The 17,966-nt window shown below is 52.0% G+C and overlaps 1 protein-coding gene across 1 annotated transcript in view; it reads right to left on the minus strand.

Annotated features, from left to right (window-relative positions):
- Positions 1 to 2,091: 2,091 nt before the first annotated feature.
- CFDP1 (craniofacial development protein 1) overlaps positions 2,092 to 17,966 on the minus strand; it is a gene marked incomplete at its 5' end in the record, with an annotated part of 65,243 nt that continues 49,368 nt past the window's right edge. Inside the window, 2 exons of the mRNA XM_010286858.1 lie at positions 2,092 to 2,182; positions 7,642 to 7,800. Coding sequence (XP_010285160.1) covers positions 2,092 to 2,182; positions 7,642 to 7,800 — 250 coding nt within the window. The remainder of the gene's footprint in view (positions 2,183 to 7,641; positions 7,801 to 17,966) is intronic.

The raw sequence follows: 17,966 nt of genomic DNA on the forward strand, positions 1-17,966 counted from the left end.
GGTGCCGCGGGGCCCCAGCCTGTGTGGGGCTGACATGGCCCTTCCCCACCTCTGTCCAGCGTGCGAGGACCCAGGACCACAGTCATGGGGGAATGTAGCGCAGAGAAGATCCCCAATGTCCCCTCTTCTCCTCCTCGGCCCCAGCAGAGCAAAGTATAGCAAAAGGCAAATAATGTCCCTTCTGCCTGCTCGACGCTTGCAGCCACCCTGGCTGAGCTGCTGCCCGTGCATCTCGCCCGCAGCCAGGACCTGCTGCAAGGCAAGCTCGGTTTGCGCTGGGGTCCCTGCTGGGAGGGTCCCTGCGAGCAGGGCAGGACCCAGCTGCCTCCCCAGCCCAGCACATGGGGAAGAGAGAGGGGGACAGAGGTGGTCCCGCACCACCACCCGAAGCAGGATGGCAGCCCAGCTACCGGAGCAGCCGCTGCCTTACACCGCGGCCGCCTCCGAGGTCCGGCCCAGGGCTGCTTGCTGCCAGCCAGGAGTCCCGAGCTCAAACGTCCCCACACTAGTGACCTAGACAGGGACTCCAGTTATTTTTGCAACCAAAACCAAAGCAGCAACTTGGCTTGGAAGTGTGTGGAGATGGAAACATGTCATCACGCCTTTTGATCTTTCTGTCCAATTTTAAGCTCGTTTAAGCAGGTCCGTAACAGCTGATTCTGTACATAACAGAGCGCCAAAGGCTGCAGCTCCCCCTGAGCACATGGTGTTTTGTTCTCGTCTCTCCTGCGACGCAGCCACAGAGCAAGGGCTGACTCAGCAGCTGACACGTGAGTCCAAAGCTGAGACCACGCTCAGAGCCACAGGCAAGGGGCCAGCGGCAGCATCGCTCACCCTGTTAGCAGGAAGGATGGGGCTTGTGCCGCTTTCCCCCCAGCACAGCACCGGCACAGGAGATGGTCAAAGCTGCCCCGCTGAGCGGGCTCAGAGCATCCCACAGGGAAAGGCTGGTGAGCCTCTGCTTCGAGGACGTGCACGGACCAAACATCGGGAGCTGCCAAACTCAGCCAGGCAGAGCAGGAGGGACGGCTGACATGACAGTGCATTGCCGGCTTCCAGCTCTGGCCGCTCGCTCCGTGCCCGGGTGCCTCAGTCAGCCCAATCAGGCAGCTTCACTTGCTGAATGTCCCTGTGTGGCCATGCCTTGGGTGTGTTTCCTTGCTCCTGCAGCACTGCTACAGAAGGACTATATTGTTCTCATGACCACCCCAATTCTGGATTTAATCTGACCAGCAGCCCAGTACTGCAGAGGGAAAGCGATCCAAGCACTTGCTCTGACCCTCAGGCTGCTGTCAAGACAGACACCGGGCACTGATTTTCACGATCGCAGTCAGACGCTCGTTACTGCATATGACCCTTAATTTCTTTGCCCTCCGCTTCCTGCACAAACCACGCTGCCAGCATGCAAGTGTCGGGATGGAATATTTTATTCATGTGAACGCTCGTATCCTGGTCTGTCCTGCCTGCTGCAGCTGCTCCCATTTTCTTGACAGCATGAACAAGGAAGGATTTCTTCATCGACTTGCTTAAAACCCACCCCCAGCATCATCAGACCCCACAAACAAGTACAGACAGTTCAGCTTTGTCCAGGCAAGAGCCCAGCATGGAGAGGCAGGGAGTGCTGCAGGGCTGGCAAAGCAGGGAGAAGGGCTCCAGCCCCAAACCCCATGGCTTGTACAGGCACAGCAGCCACGAAACCTTCCCACAGCTCTCCTCTCACAACCAGCCAAGCCTTAAGCCAGGCTCCAGCACCCTCCCAGCCTTGGCGGCTCCTCCTGCTGTCAGAAGTACCCCGGGTTGGCAAAGGATGGGTGCCACCATCTCTTCTCCTTGGAAAGCTGCCTGCCAGAATCACGCCGGTCTCTTCTGTCACCTGCTGGGCCATTTAACCCTCAAAGTGTCCCCTGCCCACTGACAAATACCCTCCCCAAACTATTACAGTAAAAGGAAAAACCTGTACATTGGGACATACAGGCTGAGTCTTGGGTAGAGAATGGCTTCCATGCCTGGTGATCCGGCAGTGGCTGGCAGCCCCCAGCCAGCGCTCGGGCACAGAAGGGAGCAGGATCCCCTGCGGCCACCACCGGCACATCAGGGCTTCATCCTGCTCAGTCTGATGTCTCGTTCGATTTCGAACTGCCTGTGATCCACGCGCTCCAGGAACGCTTTCCTTTCGATGTACCTGCAGGGAAGCAGAGAGGCACAGGCTGTAAGCAGTGTTCGCGGCAGCCAGCACTGCCCCCAGCCAGGGCAAAGCCGATCCGAAGGGATAAGCGGGAGAGAAGGCATCATCTGCCTCCCTCCCTCCCTCTCTCTCCAGGAGCTGATCACTGCACTGAGCTTCTCCTACAGGCACCAAAACTGCTTCATGGCCTGCTGAGTGTCTGCTGGGGGACTCACAGAGGTCTGGGGCAAAGGGCCCCCAAAGGCTGGAGATACAGGCTGGCTGCTTCTGGTTCCAGCTCTTCTCTTACAGCTGAGAAATGACCTTCACAAACAACTTGAACAGGCTCAGGGCAGGTCCTTGGCAGGAGAGGCAGCTCTGATGCTCCTCCCTGGCTGCTCAGGTGACCTGCCCACACAGCCCCCCAGCAAAGCATCTCAAACCCAACCGCAGCAGCATGACCCACGACACGAGCTGATAACAGCACAGGGAGCATTAGGGATGCAAACAGCATCACCCAGCACGCCAGCGGCAGCAAGCGCCACCTCGGGGTCTTCCCAGCCACAGACCAGCTCTTAACTACCACTGAGTATTTACTTCTCCCTCTCAGCGAGGGAGTGTTGCAAGGAAGGCGGCGAACTCGCGTGTGCCTGGAAAAACACCTTGCTGCTCATTAATGGCACGCAGCTGACTTTTAATGTACTTTGCTGCAAACCCTTGCCACAAATAGCCCAGGGCTGTGCTACTAATTAACCTACAGAGGGAGCGAAATTGCAATTCAAAACAGGAGCTGTAATTGAATCATCACAATTGTTTTGCATTTGTTCCAGGGTGGCAAACACTGGGCTGTCATGACAAGGTCATTATGCTTGGGCACCAGCGCGAGATGCACGAGCCGCTGCGTTCGGCTTCTCTCTGCTGGTCACTGCTTCTCCTGCACCACAGCTGGTGTCTGCTAACCAGAGAAGCCCACAGCTTGAAAGCAAAACTGAAGGCTAAAGGAAAAGATGAGTACCCCAGGCTCTGTGGGTTTTCCAGGCTCCCGGGTGGCTGGCAGCATGTCTAAGGTGTCTAAGACCATACTACATGGGAAGGTCCTGCATACTGCAGGACAGAGGGTCTCCACTGCCTTTGGTGATGAGGTCTCTGCTTTATGCTACAACTATCGAACGGTCGCTGAGTGTGCTACCAGCACCAGGGTGCCTTCATCCTTGCTGTGAGGGACAGCCCTGACACTCCTGCCCACCCCACTGTCTTTGGAAATGAATTAATCCAAATTCATTTCAGCAAGTGATGAACAGCCCCACGCACCTCACTCCCATCGCAGCCCGAGCCCGTCTTGCGCTGACACAACTGGGTCAGCTCATCTCCACCAGCCGCGAGGGGCAGGGGCCCAGCGCAGCGAAACACAGAGGACATGCTGGCCTTGAGGAGGTATTTTTCTGGCCCCCCGCCCCTCGCCGTTGGAGGAGGGCTGTGTGCTGAGGCCCCCGCCCCACACTGGCTCAGGAAAGGCAGGCAGGGGAGTGTCGCTTCCCTTCATCCCCGCAAGCAGGGAGGTGACCCACTCCTGGGGCGGGCTCAGAGAGGCCACGGGAAGGAAGTCGGGGGGGGTCACACTGTATATTACATCGTGTCACATTGCTGGGCGTGTGGTTTTCCTCCCCCCTCCACTGCTAAACATCCACCGCAACCACAGCTGGGAAGACAAGGGACAGGGGTTACCGCTGGTAGCCTGGGAACACGCCAACCGCTCAGGCAGCAACAGCCCAAGCTACCAAATTTGAAGCTCCTTCGTCCCCCTCTGCACCTCCCTTCTCCCAGACCCCAGCAAGGAGTCAGTGCCTTCCTCCTCCTCCTCCTCCATGGCTGCTGTGCCTCTCTGGCAGGCAGGGACTAGCTCCTGGGGGATCGATACGGATCATGAACCAGGAATGCGGTCCCACGGCCACAGCCAGCGGCTTTGCATGGAGGAGGAACCATGACGTTATCCCGTGGCATTGTCCTTGGCCGGCCACAGGAAAGCGCTGCAGGGGCCAGAGCAGACCCTGCAAGGCATTCCCTGTGCACGCATGGGGTTTGTGGGGCAGGCAGCCTGGGAACAAGTCTGTCCGGCTTGTACTGCGTGCACATGAAGGCTGGAGGTGCTGACGGACACAAGCAGGAAAGCAGCAGGTCTCCAGGACTGGCGTAAGCCACCAAACCCTGTGCCCAAGCTACGGCTCTGTTTCTGGTTCCTAACCTGGCTCCGTGCAGCTGACAGCAAGGTGCTGCCAAACGCCGGTACAAAGTGCGTGAGCAAGGCAAAAACACCCGTCCTGGGCTTGTCTAAATAACCTTTGCTACCTGAATCAATACCTTCCTGTAAATTATCAGCCCGCGTGGAAACAGGGCAGCTGTGATCCACAGCAGAGGAAGGTAAATTTGCTGGGAGAAGAGGCTGTCTCTGCTAACGAGGGCAGCTGCAAACTGCTCTGGGGAGGGTTTCGTTAGTGCTGCCTGTCCCCTGCCAGTCACCATGGGTCACCCAGTGCATGAGCGCACGGGTCGGGCCCCGCACCCGGAGCAGGGCTGCTCCCCTACTGGGCCTGCCCTACAAATGCGTCCCACTTAAGAGGCCGCTACGCATTTCCATTTATAAAGCACATCAGAGAGAGCGACAGCAAAGGGGATAGCTGCCTCTGCTCCTTACTTCAGCCCCTCCTGTCAAATCCAGGACAGGCCCTCAGGATCTGCCACAACCAGACTGCACAAGCCTGTAACCTGCTGCTGGGGAAATGCAAATCACCGTCTGGGGCTGGTGATATGAGGGGTGGAAAATCAGAGGCAAGGGTGGATGCAGCCACGGGGCAGCACGTGTCCCCGCTGCCTCGGGAATCCTGGGGCCAGGCTGCAGCTGGCTGATAACCGGCATCAGGAGCAGAAAGACACCATGGCCTCGTTACTCAACTGGCCACCAGCATGCTGGCCAAGCACATGTTGCTGCTGGAGAAGGGCCGGGGAGGTCCAAGGCACAAGGAGCTCTGGGCTGTTAACAGTGAATTCCGCAAGGTTACCACAAAAAAGAGAAATTCATCCTGCCTTCCCTTCTGAACAAAAAGAAATGCCTCCTGCTTTCCTCTGCAGCGCACAGGCAGGCGTGGTGTTGGGCAGACGCTTCCAGGAGCGAGTTGTGGCTTTCCTCATCAGGCATTTACAATTAAAAAGCAGGACACACGAGGAGCAAAGGTTTCTAACGTACAGCACATCAGCACCGGGGATAAAGGCAGTGCCCCGCTCCCTCCTACCTGGGTTGAAGGGTTAACAACCGCTCGTTACGATTTTTATAGAGAAGTGTAAATGATTGCCCACTGAAGGGTGAGCAGAGCCTACATTATTAAAGGAGAAGAGGCGGCAGCTGTGTCTGCGTGATCTGCCCCCCGAGCAGGCTGGCTGCTCCCTCACGGTGCGGTATGCTTCACACCACGGGCGTTTACAGGAGGCCTGTAAGCAGAAATGCAGTGGGCTGCACAACCATCGGTGGTCCTCCCTTCTCCCTTCCTTTACCCTGAAGGTGGATGTTATTCATGGCGAGCAGATATTCGGTCAATCCCCTCACACTACGTGCCTGACTAGCACAAACAGATTCATAAGGAGCATCTAATCATGTTTCTTGTTTGTTTAATGAAAAAAATCACTTGCCAATATATCACCCTGGATTTTCTAGCCTGGGATGTGACAGGCAGCAAAACCCAAAGCTGTCCAAGCTTACAGATGCTCTTAAAATTGCTGCTCTGCTTTGCTCATCTTTTCAATGTGCTGATCCCTTCTTCAGCCTTCAAGGACCATTACGTTAGTGTCTCTGGAAAGGTTTGCCAGGCATGAAGAGCAAGCTGTCCTGCTTGTATGGGGTGGGAAACAGCACTGTCCAAGAAAGGTCAATATACTAGGTTTGAACAAGCAAGAGATGCCACAAAACATGCATGCAGGGCACCCTGGCCTGTCTGCGGTGTGTACAGTCCAGCTGAGAGTGACGGGCCCTGATTCAGGCTGATTCCACCAACTGTGGAAATAAACCGTGTGTCCCAGCAATTGGCAGGAGATGATCTGGCTTTCAATGGTGGTACTACCACCATCAGCCCAGCAAATAGCAAAATCAACAGCAAACAGCCCAAATCTGTTACCACACTTGGCAGACACTCAGGACATCTGCATAGAGCAAATTCTCACTCCACACCCCCTCAGGACAAACCTGCCAGGTGTCACAGACAGAAACAGGACTTCTCCCTGTTTTCTCCCAAAGCAGCCTGCAGCTCCTGATGGGGTTTCATGGGACAAGCTCACGCTCCTCCTCCATCTCAGACAGAGCCTGGTACACGGCCTGGCTCTGCCTCCAGGCTCCTGGCGCAGGCCGTTTCAATGGGGAGCCTTGCGTACGGAGCTCTGACCGTAGCGTTCGCCATGCCGCAGACAGCATCAGCAATGATCTGGTGCACATGTGCTCTGCCACACTTGTACGCGATGTAAATCACTCACCTCCTTGGATTTCAGGGATCTCAGAGGAACACCTGCCCCCCTCTAGCACTCCTGCTGGATTGCTCTACTTTTTCAAGGGCAAGTGTCCAGAAACAGATCAGGGCAGATCTGATGGAAAAGGACTGCTGTGGAAGGGTGCAAGACCAAACGGGAAAAACCTAGTTATAAAATATCTATTTGAAATACAAAATCCAATCTGATGGAATGCAGAAGCTCTGAGTTTCTCCTGCAGCGTAAAAGAGCAGCTTACAACAAAAATATTTTTTATGAGCTGTCCACTAAGCCAGTTGCATTTTCCCATAGCTTAGCAAAGCACTTGTAGTGGAAACGCCGCTTCTGATCTCTTCCCTGCAGTGCGTGTTATTAACTTTCTGTTTTATTTACAGCATCACCATTTACTTTTACGATACTTCCATTAACTTCATTGGACTGAACATTGCTTGATGCACACAATCAACACCCAGTGCTGCCATAATCTTTAATGCACCTTGCCAGCTGTTTTGGGTTTGCATACATCTTTACACAGGAGGAGGGAGGGCAGACGCAGCTGGAACATGTCATTTGAAGAACGCACAAAAAACATACCCCCCATTTTGAAGTTTTTTTTTTTTTAAACAAAGGAAAACTGGGCAAAGGCAATTGTGTTTCCTCATGGAAGTGCTGCATTAGACCTGTTCACGCTGCATCTGTGCCACTAGTAGGAGAGAAGATAAAGCCCAACCAGATTCTACTTTAGCTGGACTTGAAGAACTCACGAGGTTGTTAACGGAGAGCGATAGGTGCTTGCAGACTTACCTGTCTCCCTGTGATGCCTAGACCAGCTACTGGCTTTATACATCCCTAGAATAAATTCTTAAGAAATCCCATGGGTTTGCTGAACACTCTGTAGCAAGCGAGGGGTTCCTACATATATAGGAAGTGGTGGGAAATGCTGGACTCCTACTAGGTAAAGGCCCTCTTACCCGTCTTTCCCTCGGTTATGGATCGCCAGCTCCTCCACAATCCCCTCCTCCTCCTTGAAGTTCTCCCAGTCCAGTTTAGATTTCTCCAGTGTGCTCATCTTCTGCTTTTTGGAGCCAATCTTCCCCAGGAGGCTGCTCATGCCGCTTGGCCTCTTCACCCTGGCGGAGAGGTAAGAGAGCAAACGTTACTTAAATGCAGGGAGACAGTGTCAGTTCGCAATTAAAAATGGAGCTGAGAAACGTCATGTGTGAGAGTGGTGGCCTTGATGGTGGTGAGCCACCTCCACTAAACAGATGGCCACCAACTTCGGGCAGCCTGCAGGCAGCAAGGTCACGCTTCCTGCAGATCCTGCTCCGCTGTTCCCCTGGAAGCAGCAGAGTTCATTACACACATATCTCAAGTGCTCACTTTTTGTGAAAGGGCTTTTTCATTTATCCTCTTAAGAGAACAGAAAGCTTTCAGGCCAAAAGAGATCATTAAATCATCTAGTTTGACCCCTTGTATATACCAGCCCAAGCCATTCCACTGATCACCTCTGTGCTAAGCCCGGTTCTTTGTCTTCGGTTTAAAGTGTTGTTTTCTGGAAGGGATCCAGCCTCAGTGCGTCACCAGCGCTGACAACACATCTAGGAATTAACCATTTCATTGGTATCGGTACGCCTGTTTTTAACTTGATTTTGTCTAGCTTTAGGTTCTGGTTGCCAATGCTTATTCTAAATTTAAGAGTACTTTGGTGCCCAGGTGGGTCTCATTAGTAACATACTTGTACACCATAACGAACTTACATCTGATTTTTTTTTCTTTTTTGACGAACAGATGCAGCTCTTTTTGCCTCTCGCTGAAATGCATTTTGTCCCAGCCCGTACGTCATTTCTCAGGTTTTGTCCCCCTGCTTACGTTTCAACAGTCTTTGAAGATGGGGACACGAGAACCACGTGTAATCCCACCCTTCTCCTGACTGCAAATCTGTTTCTGTCCAAGGATTGCCTAAATGCTGTTAGTTACACCATCCCAGCGCACGTGCACTGTGATCCTACACCATCTCCCAGGTCCCCATTTAGCAGGAAGACCACCTTGGTCTTTCATCTCCTTGTTCTTAGAGGACTAAAATCCCACCCACGTGGTGAGGCCCCCGAATCTCCCCTTTATGCTAGGAAATGCACACACAGGGACTCGGGTCAGCCGGGTCACCCTCTGAGGAAGACAATTCTCAGAGCTAGGAACCTGTAAAACAAACTTATATTAACCCCTTCTTAAACCCTCCCAGGAGAGGGGGGCAAACAGCATCCCATTGAACTCAGTGTTTACACACATTCCAGAAATAACTTCAGGTCTGCAGGGCCCTTGCCTCTGCAAGAAGCCGGAGAGGAAATGATTCTCGTTCCTGAGAGATTGAGGAATTTGGCGGGGGGTGGGGGGTGCGGAGCAAGGAAGGCAGCCAGGTGAGCATGGCAGACTGCTCTCCATCCGTTCTCTCCAAGCTCGTCCTGCCCCAGGGGTAGCCGTTCTCAGGAACGCATCCAAAGCTGTCCTTATCGGATCATTAGCATGGTTTATGCTTCCATAATTTGCAAGCCTCTAAAGGAAAATAATTCCGCAGTTTATATGGAATTAAATCAAAGAAAATGACATCTTTGTAAGCCTCAGCCAGAAGATTCTCAATGCAAGAATGGCTGGCCATGGTCACCTGGGGTTGCAGCTTCCTGACATAGATATATCTAGGCTACAAACCCTGGATTACAGGCATCTTGGCAGGCTCCATAGCCACAGGACAAAGATGCCTGCCCCTCCTAATACTGCCCACCCAGAGGAGCAGAAATATCCTAGGACCTGGCCCTCTTATTTCTTTCAGTCCCTGCCCACCGCTGGAGAACGTGCCAACAGCCCACACTTTTCACTCTGCGGGGACACAGAGCAAGCTGGATGCTCTTTTATTCATCTTTATCCCTGAACGTCTCATCAAGATGTCTACAGCCCTCACATCACGATCACGCAATAAAACCTTGATACTCGCTCAGCTTCCGATTCTTCCTTATTTTTCAAGACGTGATGGCTCTGAGTATCCTGATCTGCAGGTAGCAGGAAAGTGGTGCAAGGGGGCAAAACGTGCAAAGATGTTCTCAGCACAAGATAAAACTGGAGGGGTTTGGTTCCCACGTCTGGCTATCCAGGACTACATGTGAGCTTTGCACAACCACCAAACCCAGCATCAGACGTGTGTTCAAGTTGCAAGGGAGTGGGAGGAGATATGACAAGTAAGAAGGCAAAACCAAACAAAATATTGAGCAAGCATCCCCTGTGGCAGTCCCTGCTGAGCAACCGCCTGGATGGCAGAGCCGTCCACGGCGATGATGAGCACGATGATGCATGATGATGAGCACCATCCATGGATGGTGCTCATGCATGGCAGTTCCTTACGCTGCACTGGGAGGCCTTGGGTTTTAGCAAGAGGCTTAAAGCAAAGATGCTCTGAGACAGACCTAGAGAAGTGCTATGGTCTGATGATGCTGGTCCAGCTGGCAACACTCTTCTCCCCCCACCTGGCAGGCAGAAGGTATTTAAATTAACACAAGGTATTCAATTACACATTTCTCGCAATACACTTAGCTTTCCAGACTCACTTGTGCTTACAATCCTGCCTACCTTTGAAGTGGGAGAAGCAGTGATGCAGAAATGGAGGGTGTTGTCCCTTGTCCCTACATGTCTCCTAAATAGTTTTTGGGGCAGAGTGACAAACAGGTTCAGAGGCAGGCTCGCACATGTCAAGATCGATGTCTTTTCGGCTGAACCTCGAGCTGCCAGCTGACGGTGGGGAAGAGCTGAGTTGGGACAGGGGCCAATCGGCCTGGCTGGGTGGCAGCACATGTCCCTGCATGAAACACAGGCTGGGACACGCTGACTGGCAACTGCCATCCCCAAACCACAGTGGAGGATATTCATGAACAAAGGGAACCAAAGGCAAGATGGTTCGTGGCCAGAGGTGGAAGCAGAGGCTGTGCTGGCTTCACAGCAGGGAGCAGGGGCTGCAGGCTAGGTGAAGGTCAGTTGTCACACATCTTTTCCCCCACGGGAATTCCTAGCATAAATTAACAACCTCTACACGCACACATCCATCTGTAGCAGTGCACAAGGCCTCTGTATCTCCTCTTGGCTGTGGATCTCAGGAATATCCCTTAAAAGATACAACTCACCCCATGTTTGAAGCTACAGAGTTTAGGTTATGAAGATGGACCTCCATCAAGGGCTTCCACATAGCTGCAAGGATACCTGCAAGTCAACGGTCCCTTCAAGGCAAGGGAACCTAACGGAACAGGGCAGGCTATGTTGCACCCTTGCGTTGATGACTACTCAAAAAATACTGCTAATATCTGTTGTCAGCCCCATGCTGGAGGCAAGCCCTGGGCTAGATGACACTTGGCTCTGCTCCTGCCTGCACAATTCTGTGCTGTTTGCAGCAGGACCAAGCCTGATCCAGGCAACGAGATGGAGCCAGGCACAGGCTGAAGGACATGTTTCGAGCCTGCTGCTGAGTCCTCACTCTGCACTGAGCCTTTCATCACCCTGAACAAATCCAACAGCAAACCTGGGGGTGGGAATTCCTATGCTTGTGCCAAAATGAAGTAAATGAGAAACATTAAAGTCCAATTAAAAACTTGCTTGGCCTTAAATGCCTCATCTGTTTAAAAAGCATGTGAAGGGGCCTGATTAATTGCATTTGGTGCCAACAAGAGGAATTATTATTACCCTTTTTGTACTCATTAAGGGTATCTGCTGTGGCATCTTTAATCACCAAGGCATTTAAAAAAAGAGAAAGTAATTTGCTAAGACATAATGGATCCTGGGGATGAGAATCAGGACAATCGCCTATTTAGGACACAAAGACAGGCTCTTGCTTTTCACGATTAAAAAGCGCAGCCCAACTCAGCCCCTAAACCAGCAAATAAGCACGCTGGTGAGCTCTGCCTTGGCAGGGGCATTCCCCTGCACCCACCTAGTGTCTTCAGGACAAGGACTGTGCCTGTGCATCACCCAGCACGGTCACACAGAGGGACAAACAGCAAGCCAAGGGCTCCCTCGCTGTCCCACTACAGGTGAACATGTTCTGTATTCCTGTCCTTAATAACAAGGCTTCCTCCCACCTGGGTGTGAGCCTGCAGCCCAACCGGGACCTTGAGGAATTGCTGCTATACCAATGATAAAGTGGCACTGTCACGTGTAATCCCTGCTGTCTTGTAACATGAAGGTTGGCAGTATCTGGGAAATGCGGGCCTGCCTCCAAAGAGGCAGATTTCATCACAAGCCTTATAAAATCATCTTCACACAACAGGAAAACAAGGCTATGAAGATCTCATGGTGCATCCCACCAGCCAAAGCAAGATGAGTTCCTCTCTCACCTACCCAGAGGTGGGTGCTCTGAAGGCCTCCTGACATCAAGCCCACACGCACTTAGAGGTTTCAGTACTTCATCAGCCTTTCACTTATGTCAGTTTTCCCCAATGACTACATTTCCTTGCTCAGCCTATGACTTGTTATCTTCTTCCTATTAGCTACTAAGAACGGATCATTCCCTCACTTTTTGCAGCAGCCTTTTATGTCTTTGAAAGCTTTTTGTATTCCCCCCTCCCCTAGCCTGCTCTTTCCTAGACTAAACAATCCCAGGTCCTTTCAAGCTTTTCTCATTCCTCACAGTTTCCAGCCCTCTGACCACTCTCGCTGCTCTCCCCAGACTCTCTGCTCTTGGCCCACATCTTCCTCAAATGTAGCATCCAAAACAGGAAAGAAAGGGCTCCAGCCACGGCTTTACCGGCACCAGGAGCAGGAGGAATGCTTCAGATGCCTTGTGAAGCATGCAACTCCTTACACGGCCTCCTATGACGTGTGCCTTTTTCACAGCCATGTGACAGCACTGACTCATGTCGAGCCTTGATGCACTGAGATTTTTGTCTGCTCCACTGCTGCCAAGCAGTTATTTCCTTCCTCAACTGGTGATTACTGCTTTGCACTGGTCCTTCTGCGCTGTCCCCCCCGTTTGCCCTCACGTTTCCCTCAACACAGCAAGACCTCGCACGTCTTCGCAAATCGGCCTCTCCTATTCACAACACCCATGGCGCAGCTGTTGAAGAGTAACACTGGGCAAAGCACCTCCCATCTTTGTGAAATACCAACGGGGACAATTTAGCAGCTGAACCAGCACCAGTTGGCCAAACAAGATCAAGCTGATGGCCAGAAGCAGGAAGGGACCAGCAGGTCAGACTGCAGGAGGGGCTGTGACAGTTCAAGTTGTCAGACTCCAATGAACAAAGGGTACCCAAAGGACACCTACTGACACGTTGACCAAGGAGCCAGCAGCATCCCCAGCTCCAGCCTGACCTCCACTCTTGGGGATCACAAACCCACCGCTGGCTCTGCAGGAGCGTGAAGAGTGCAAACCCTGCGCCGCTTCTCCATCCGCCTTGTATCCTCCTCCTTGTTGTGGATAACAACTCTTGCGGCAGGAAGGTCCTACTTCTGTATTCTATCAATACTTTTAAGAAGGCCTCAATTCTTTAAGCAGTGTCGTGGAATTCCTTAAGCCCCAGCCGGCAACTACACACCACGCAGCCGCTCGCTCACTCCCCCATGGTGGGACGAGGGAGAGAATCAGAAGAGGGAGGAAACTCACGGTTTGAGATAAAGACAGTTTAATAGGTAAAGCAAAGCCGCACACACAAGCAAAGCAAAACAAGGGATTGGTTCACTGCTCCCCATGGGCAGGCACGGGTTCGGCCATCTCCAGGGAAGCAGGGCTCCGTCACACATAACGGTTTCTTGGGAAGACAGACGCCGTAACTCTGAACGTCCCTTCACCCCTTCCTCGTCCCAGCTCTATATACTGGGCATGACGTCGTATGGTATGGAATATCCCTATGGCCAGCCTGTCCCGGTTGTGTCCCCTCCCAGCTTCCCATGCACCCCCCACCTTCTTGCTAGCAGACCAGCATGAGAAGCTGGACAGTCCTTGACTGCTTAGCAACAAAATAAAATTAAGAAGGCCTCAATTCTTTAAGCAGTGTCGTGGAATTCCTTAAGCCCCAGCCGGCAACTACGCACCACGCAGCCACTCGCTCACTCCCCCACGGTGGGACGAGGGAGAGAATCAGAAGAGGGAGGAAACTCACGGTTTGAGATAAAGACAGTTTAATAGGTAAAGCAAAGCCGCACACACAAGCAAAGCAAAACAAGGGATTGGTTCACTGCTCCCCATGGGCAGGCACGGGTTCGGCCATCTCCAGGGAAGCAGGGCTCCGTCACACATAACGGTTTCTTGGGAAGACAGACGCCGTAACTCTGAACGTCCCTTCACCCCTTCCTCGTCCCAGCTCTATATACTGGGCATGACGTCGTATGGTATGGAATATCCCTATGGCCAGCCTGTCCCGGTTGTGTCCCCTCCCAGCTTCCCATGCACCCCCAGCCTTCTTGCTAGCAGGCCAGCAGGAGAAGCTGGACTGTCCTTGACTGCTTAGCAACAACTCAAAACATCAGGACATTATCAACATTTTCTCATCCCAAATCCAAAACATAACCTCACACTAGCTTCTGTGAAGAAAATTAACTCTATCCTGGCTGAAACCAGGACAAGCAGCAAATGCCGAACACAAAGTAAGATGTTATGGATGCTTCGCTAACACCCCAACGCTCCCCCCACCTTCTCATGTCACATTTTTGGGAAATAGTGTGACAAAACGCACTTAATAGGACAGTCACTGATGTACCCAAATCATGAATGAGATGCTCGCTTTCTCTCCCTTAATGAAATCCAGCCCCGCGATCCCCTGTTAAACAGAGTGGCTTATAACCTATTTCGTCAACACGGATCTTGTGACAAAGTGGCTGCCTCAAGACTTGGACCAAGGAGGGCATTTTTTTTTAGATGATGCCGATTCTACCAAGGCATCCTGCACACCCTGCAGCTGCATGGTAGAGGAGACGAGACAGAGTGGGGCATCTTCTCTGGCCTCATTGCAGGCTTGTGCACCTCCCAGAGCAGAGACAATTTGGTTCTGGGCACTCTATCAACCTTCCAGCATGCATCCAAAACATATGGTGACTCTTCATGATGCAACACAGAGGAACCTTTCTTTTTGCAAAAGTAAATCTGGACTCACAGAGACGACATGATTTCATCAGAAGGAAATCTTGTGAGGCCAGGAAAGAACCCCTCATCCTGCCCAGCTCCCTTCCCCACCAGAGCCTGCAATATTTACTTGCAGCACAGCAATGGCAACTCTGTTCCTGTCACCCCAAGCACTTTGATGGCAAAAGGTGAGAAACTCTGTCACTCAGCAAAGAGAAGAGCACAAGGTTTCATAAACAGCAGTATCTATTCCTGCCACAAACTGCTGTAAAGTTGAATAGTTTCCTTAACAGCAGGAAATGGTTCTCATACAAACTAACCACAGCTGGGTAACTCATGCAGCCAGTAAATACTTTCATTTTAATAAAGTGGAAGATTCCTGCCCAGCACACCACGGATCACCCACCCTACTGCCCTCCCTTCAAACAAAAATGTGCATGGGTGTGTGCGAGCCATTGCACGAGGAAGATGTATGCAGAGACCTGGCTGGTGGCCCATGTGCCAGCTCTGCTGTTCACTCCCACCTTCTCCAGACAGTCTTCCTCAACAGCGGAGTGAAAACGCTGGCGGGGAGGAAGAGGGGCGCGCGGCAGGAAGGGAAGCGTGGTGCCATCAGCTCCTCGAGGTCAGGGTGGTCCAGCTGGGTGGAGCAGGCAGCAGCAGAATGATGGTGCCTGGTACTGCCAGCTTGCAGGAACCTTCTCCAGAATGACAAAACGGGTCTTCCTCTTCAGACCTCAAAACTGACCAGCTCTTCCCATCCCTCATCCTGCCTAACTGTCTGAAGACAGAAAAATCTCCCAGGCCAAACCCAACTGCATTTCTTTTTTTATTTTCCCACTTGGCATCATTTCTCCAACAGGCACTCGGATAGATGCAGATTGCAGCCCAGCTCGTTCTCAGCCCTGCCTGTCACAACAAGTATTTAAAAAAAACAAACAAGAAAGCCTCCCCAAATGCCAAACAAACAAACATTTAAATCCCAGGTGGGGAAAAAAAAAAAGGCAAGGAGGAAATGAAGATAAAAGGCAGGGTGGATACTGCTGGAGGGCTGGCAGGGTGGTGATGATCCTGTTTGGATGGCAATGTCCAGGACTGAGCAAACACAGGGCAGGCTGGCAGGGAGAGGACCGTCTGATTCCCACTGCCTGGCCACGGCAGTGCAGGCTGAGGAACTCGCTGCCAACTCAGATAGTGGTGCCTGTCCATATGCTCTGCTTGCCAAGCTGCTAGCAGATACTCAGCATTTACACCCTAAGGCACGCTTATAGTGAGCCAAAGAACCTACCTGAAATACTCTAGGAGTAGCAGTGATTTTGAGGCAGGGTTATAAACCCGTATCTTTGTAGTGAGGATCATAAAGCTTCTTGGCACTCTGAAGAGCGAGATGCACCAAACCACTGTGGAAAAGCAGCCATGACTGGGGCAAAACCCATTTGGTGGCACCGTTGGGCAGAACAGTGCAGGCAGCTACATCCAAAGGTAGCAAGAGATGCAAGTATGCTGGCAAAATGCAATTACCTGGCCTGCGATCCTGCCAACAGACTGGGGCAAACTTGTATCTGCTGCACGAAGGGCTTCACTGACAGGAGCAGTTGGCAGCTCCCGGGGAAAATACTCTGAAGTACAGTTACCGCTGCAGAAGGTGGCTGGTCTGACTGCAGCAGGGCCAGCCCGAAGTACTTACAACGAACAAAGAAATGCGGGTTTTAACTCGAGCTGACAGTCTGCGTTAACTCTTCTTGGGCTTTTGTTGATGCTTGACAACCCACGTTAACCCCAAGTTGCTTTGCAGTCACTGCTGTTGCAACGCAAGCTAGCAAAATCTGAAACACTAAGCCGAGACCTCAGGACAGCCTCATGGTGAAGACCCCTACATGAACACTGATGCTCACAGCTTCTTTCCACTTGTAGGAATTCTTTGATACCAACTCTGCTGAACTGAGGACGTAATCCAAGATGCCAGCACAAAGCAGAAGTATTGTTAAAATAAGCAACGTGTCAGGCACAATACAGAAGAGAAGGTATAATCTCTCAAGATCAAGAGTGATAGCTCTCCATCCCACAGCCAGGGTCTCTGCGGAGAAGAGTTTAAGATGGAGATAAAAGGCACTGCCAGGCAAGGACAAACAGACCACTACACCCTGGCAGCCCAGCAATCGAAGCCTGGCTGAGATGATGCAGTTTCCATCAGGGCGGAGAGGCAAGGGCAGATGCGACAGACTAAATGCACACATGCTGCTGCCTTGGTGAGAATTGCTGCAGGCAGTGGCAGAGCTTGCCACGGGCACAGTTGATGCTGAATGGATTTGTGTCTAAATTTAGTCAGTGAGGAACAGAGATTTGTCATAGGGGAAAAAAACATGTCACTCCTACCTCCCAGTAGCAGTGAGCAATGGCCCACCACAGGGCAATGCTCCGGTATTCCAGCTACTGGTTTATTGCTGGATTTGTTACTAAGCCAGCGCAGTGAGTTTCTGTGGGACTTCACAAGTCTGTTTTGTTCTGGCAGAGTGCACCTCACCTTCAGGAGGGAAGTAAGTGTCACGGTACCAGCTTACAAACAGCAAAACTGACCTGGCATGTGGTGAAGGGGTTTGCAGAGCATCACACCACAGCGTGCCAGTGGAGACCCCAGTTCAGTGAATTCTTTTCTGGTGCAGTCTCGAAGATATAGAACTACTTCATGCTCATCTCCACATCATGAATCATGCTGGATCGGCCTTTCCAAAGGCTGGAAAAACAGACCTAAGGGCTGTCTTGCTCCAAAACGGGATAGCATAGATGTGGTACCACCTTGTTCTCCAGCCCGCTCCCCAAACTGGGAAACAAGCCAGGCATAAATACACAGTAATACTGCACACATGAATATAGTTATTGCAGGAATAAAACCAGAGTTGGGTCTCCATCTACACCGAAAGACAAATTTGCTGAGCAGGGGAAAGATGGGATGCTCTGCCTCAGGAACAGCAGAAAGCAGCAGCAGTAACACAGGTGCACAGCTCTGCCCAAGCTGGCCTTTCCTCAAGCAGGTCCCATCCCATAGCATATAGGTCTGCACCTACCTCTCTGGAGGACTTGGTCAGGAAGCACAGGTTGGAGCCTCATTTTACAGGCTTTGGAGGACATGCTCATCAAGCAGCACATCAGTTCTCGGGGAGCTGGCGCAGGCAGAGCCCCTGACCTGCAGGTCCCCTTATCAGCAGG

Source organism: Phaethon lepturus, unplaced genomic scaffold (assembly GCF_000687285.1).
Source record: "Phaethon lepturus isolate BGI_N335 unplaced genomic scaffold, ASM68728v1 scaffold16625, whole genome shotgun sequence".
Classification (NCBI taxonomy): domain Eukaryota; kingdom Metazoa; phylum Chordata; class Aves; order Phaethontiformes; family Phaethontidae; genus Phaethon; species Phaethon lepturus.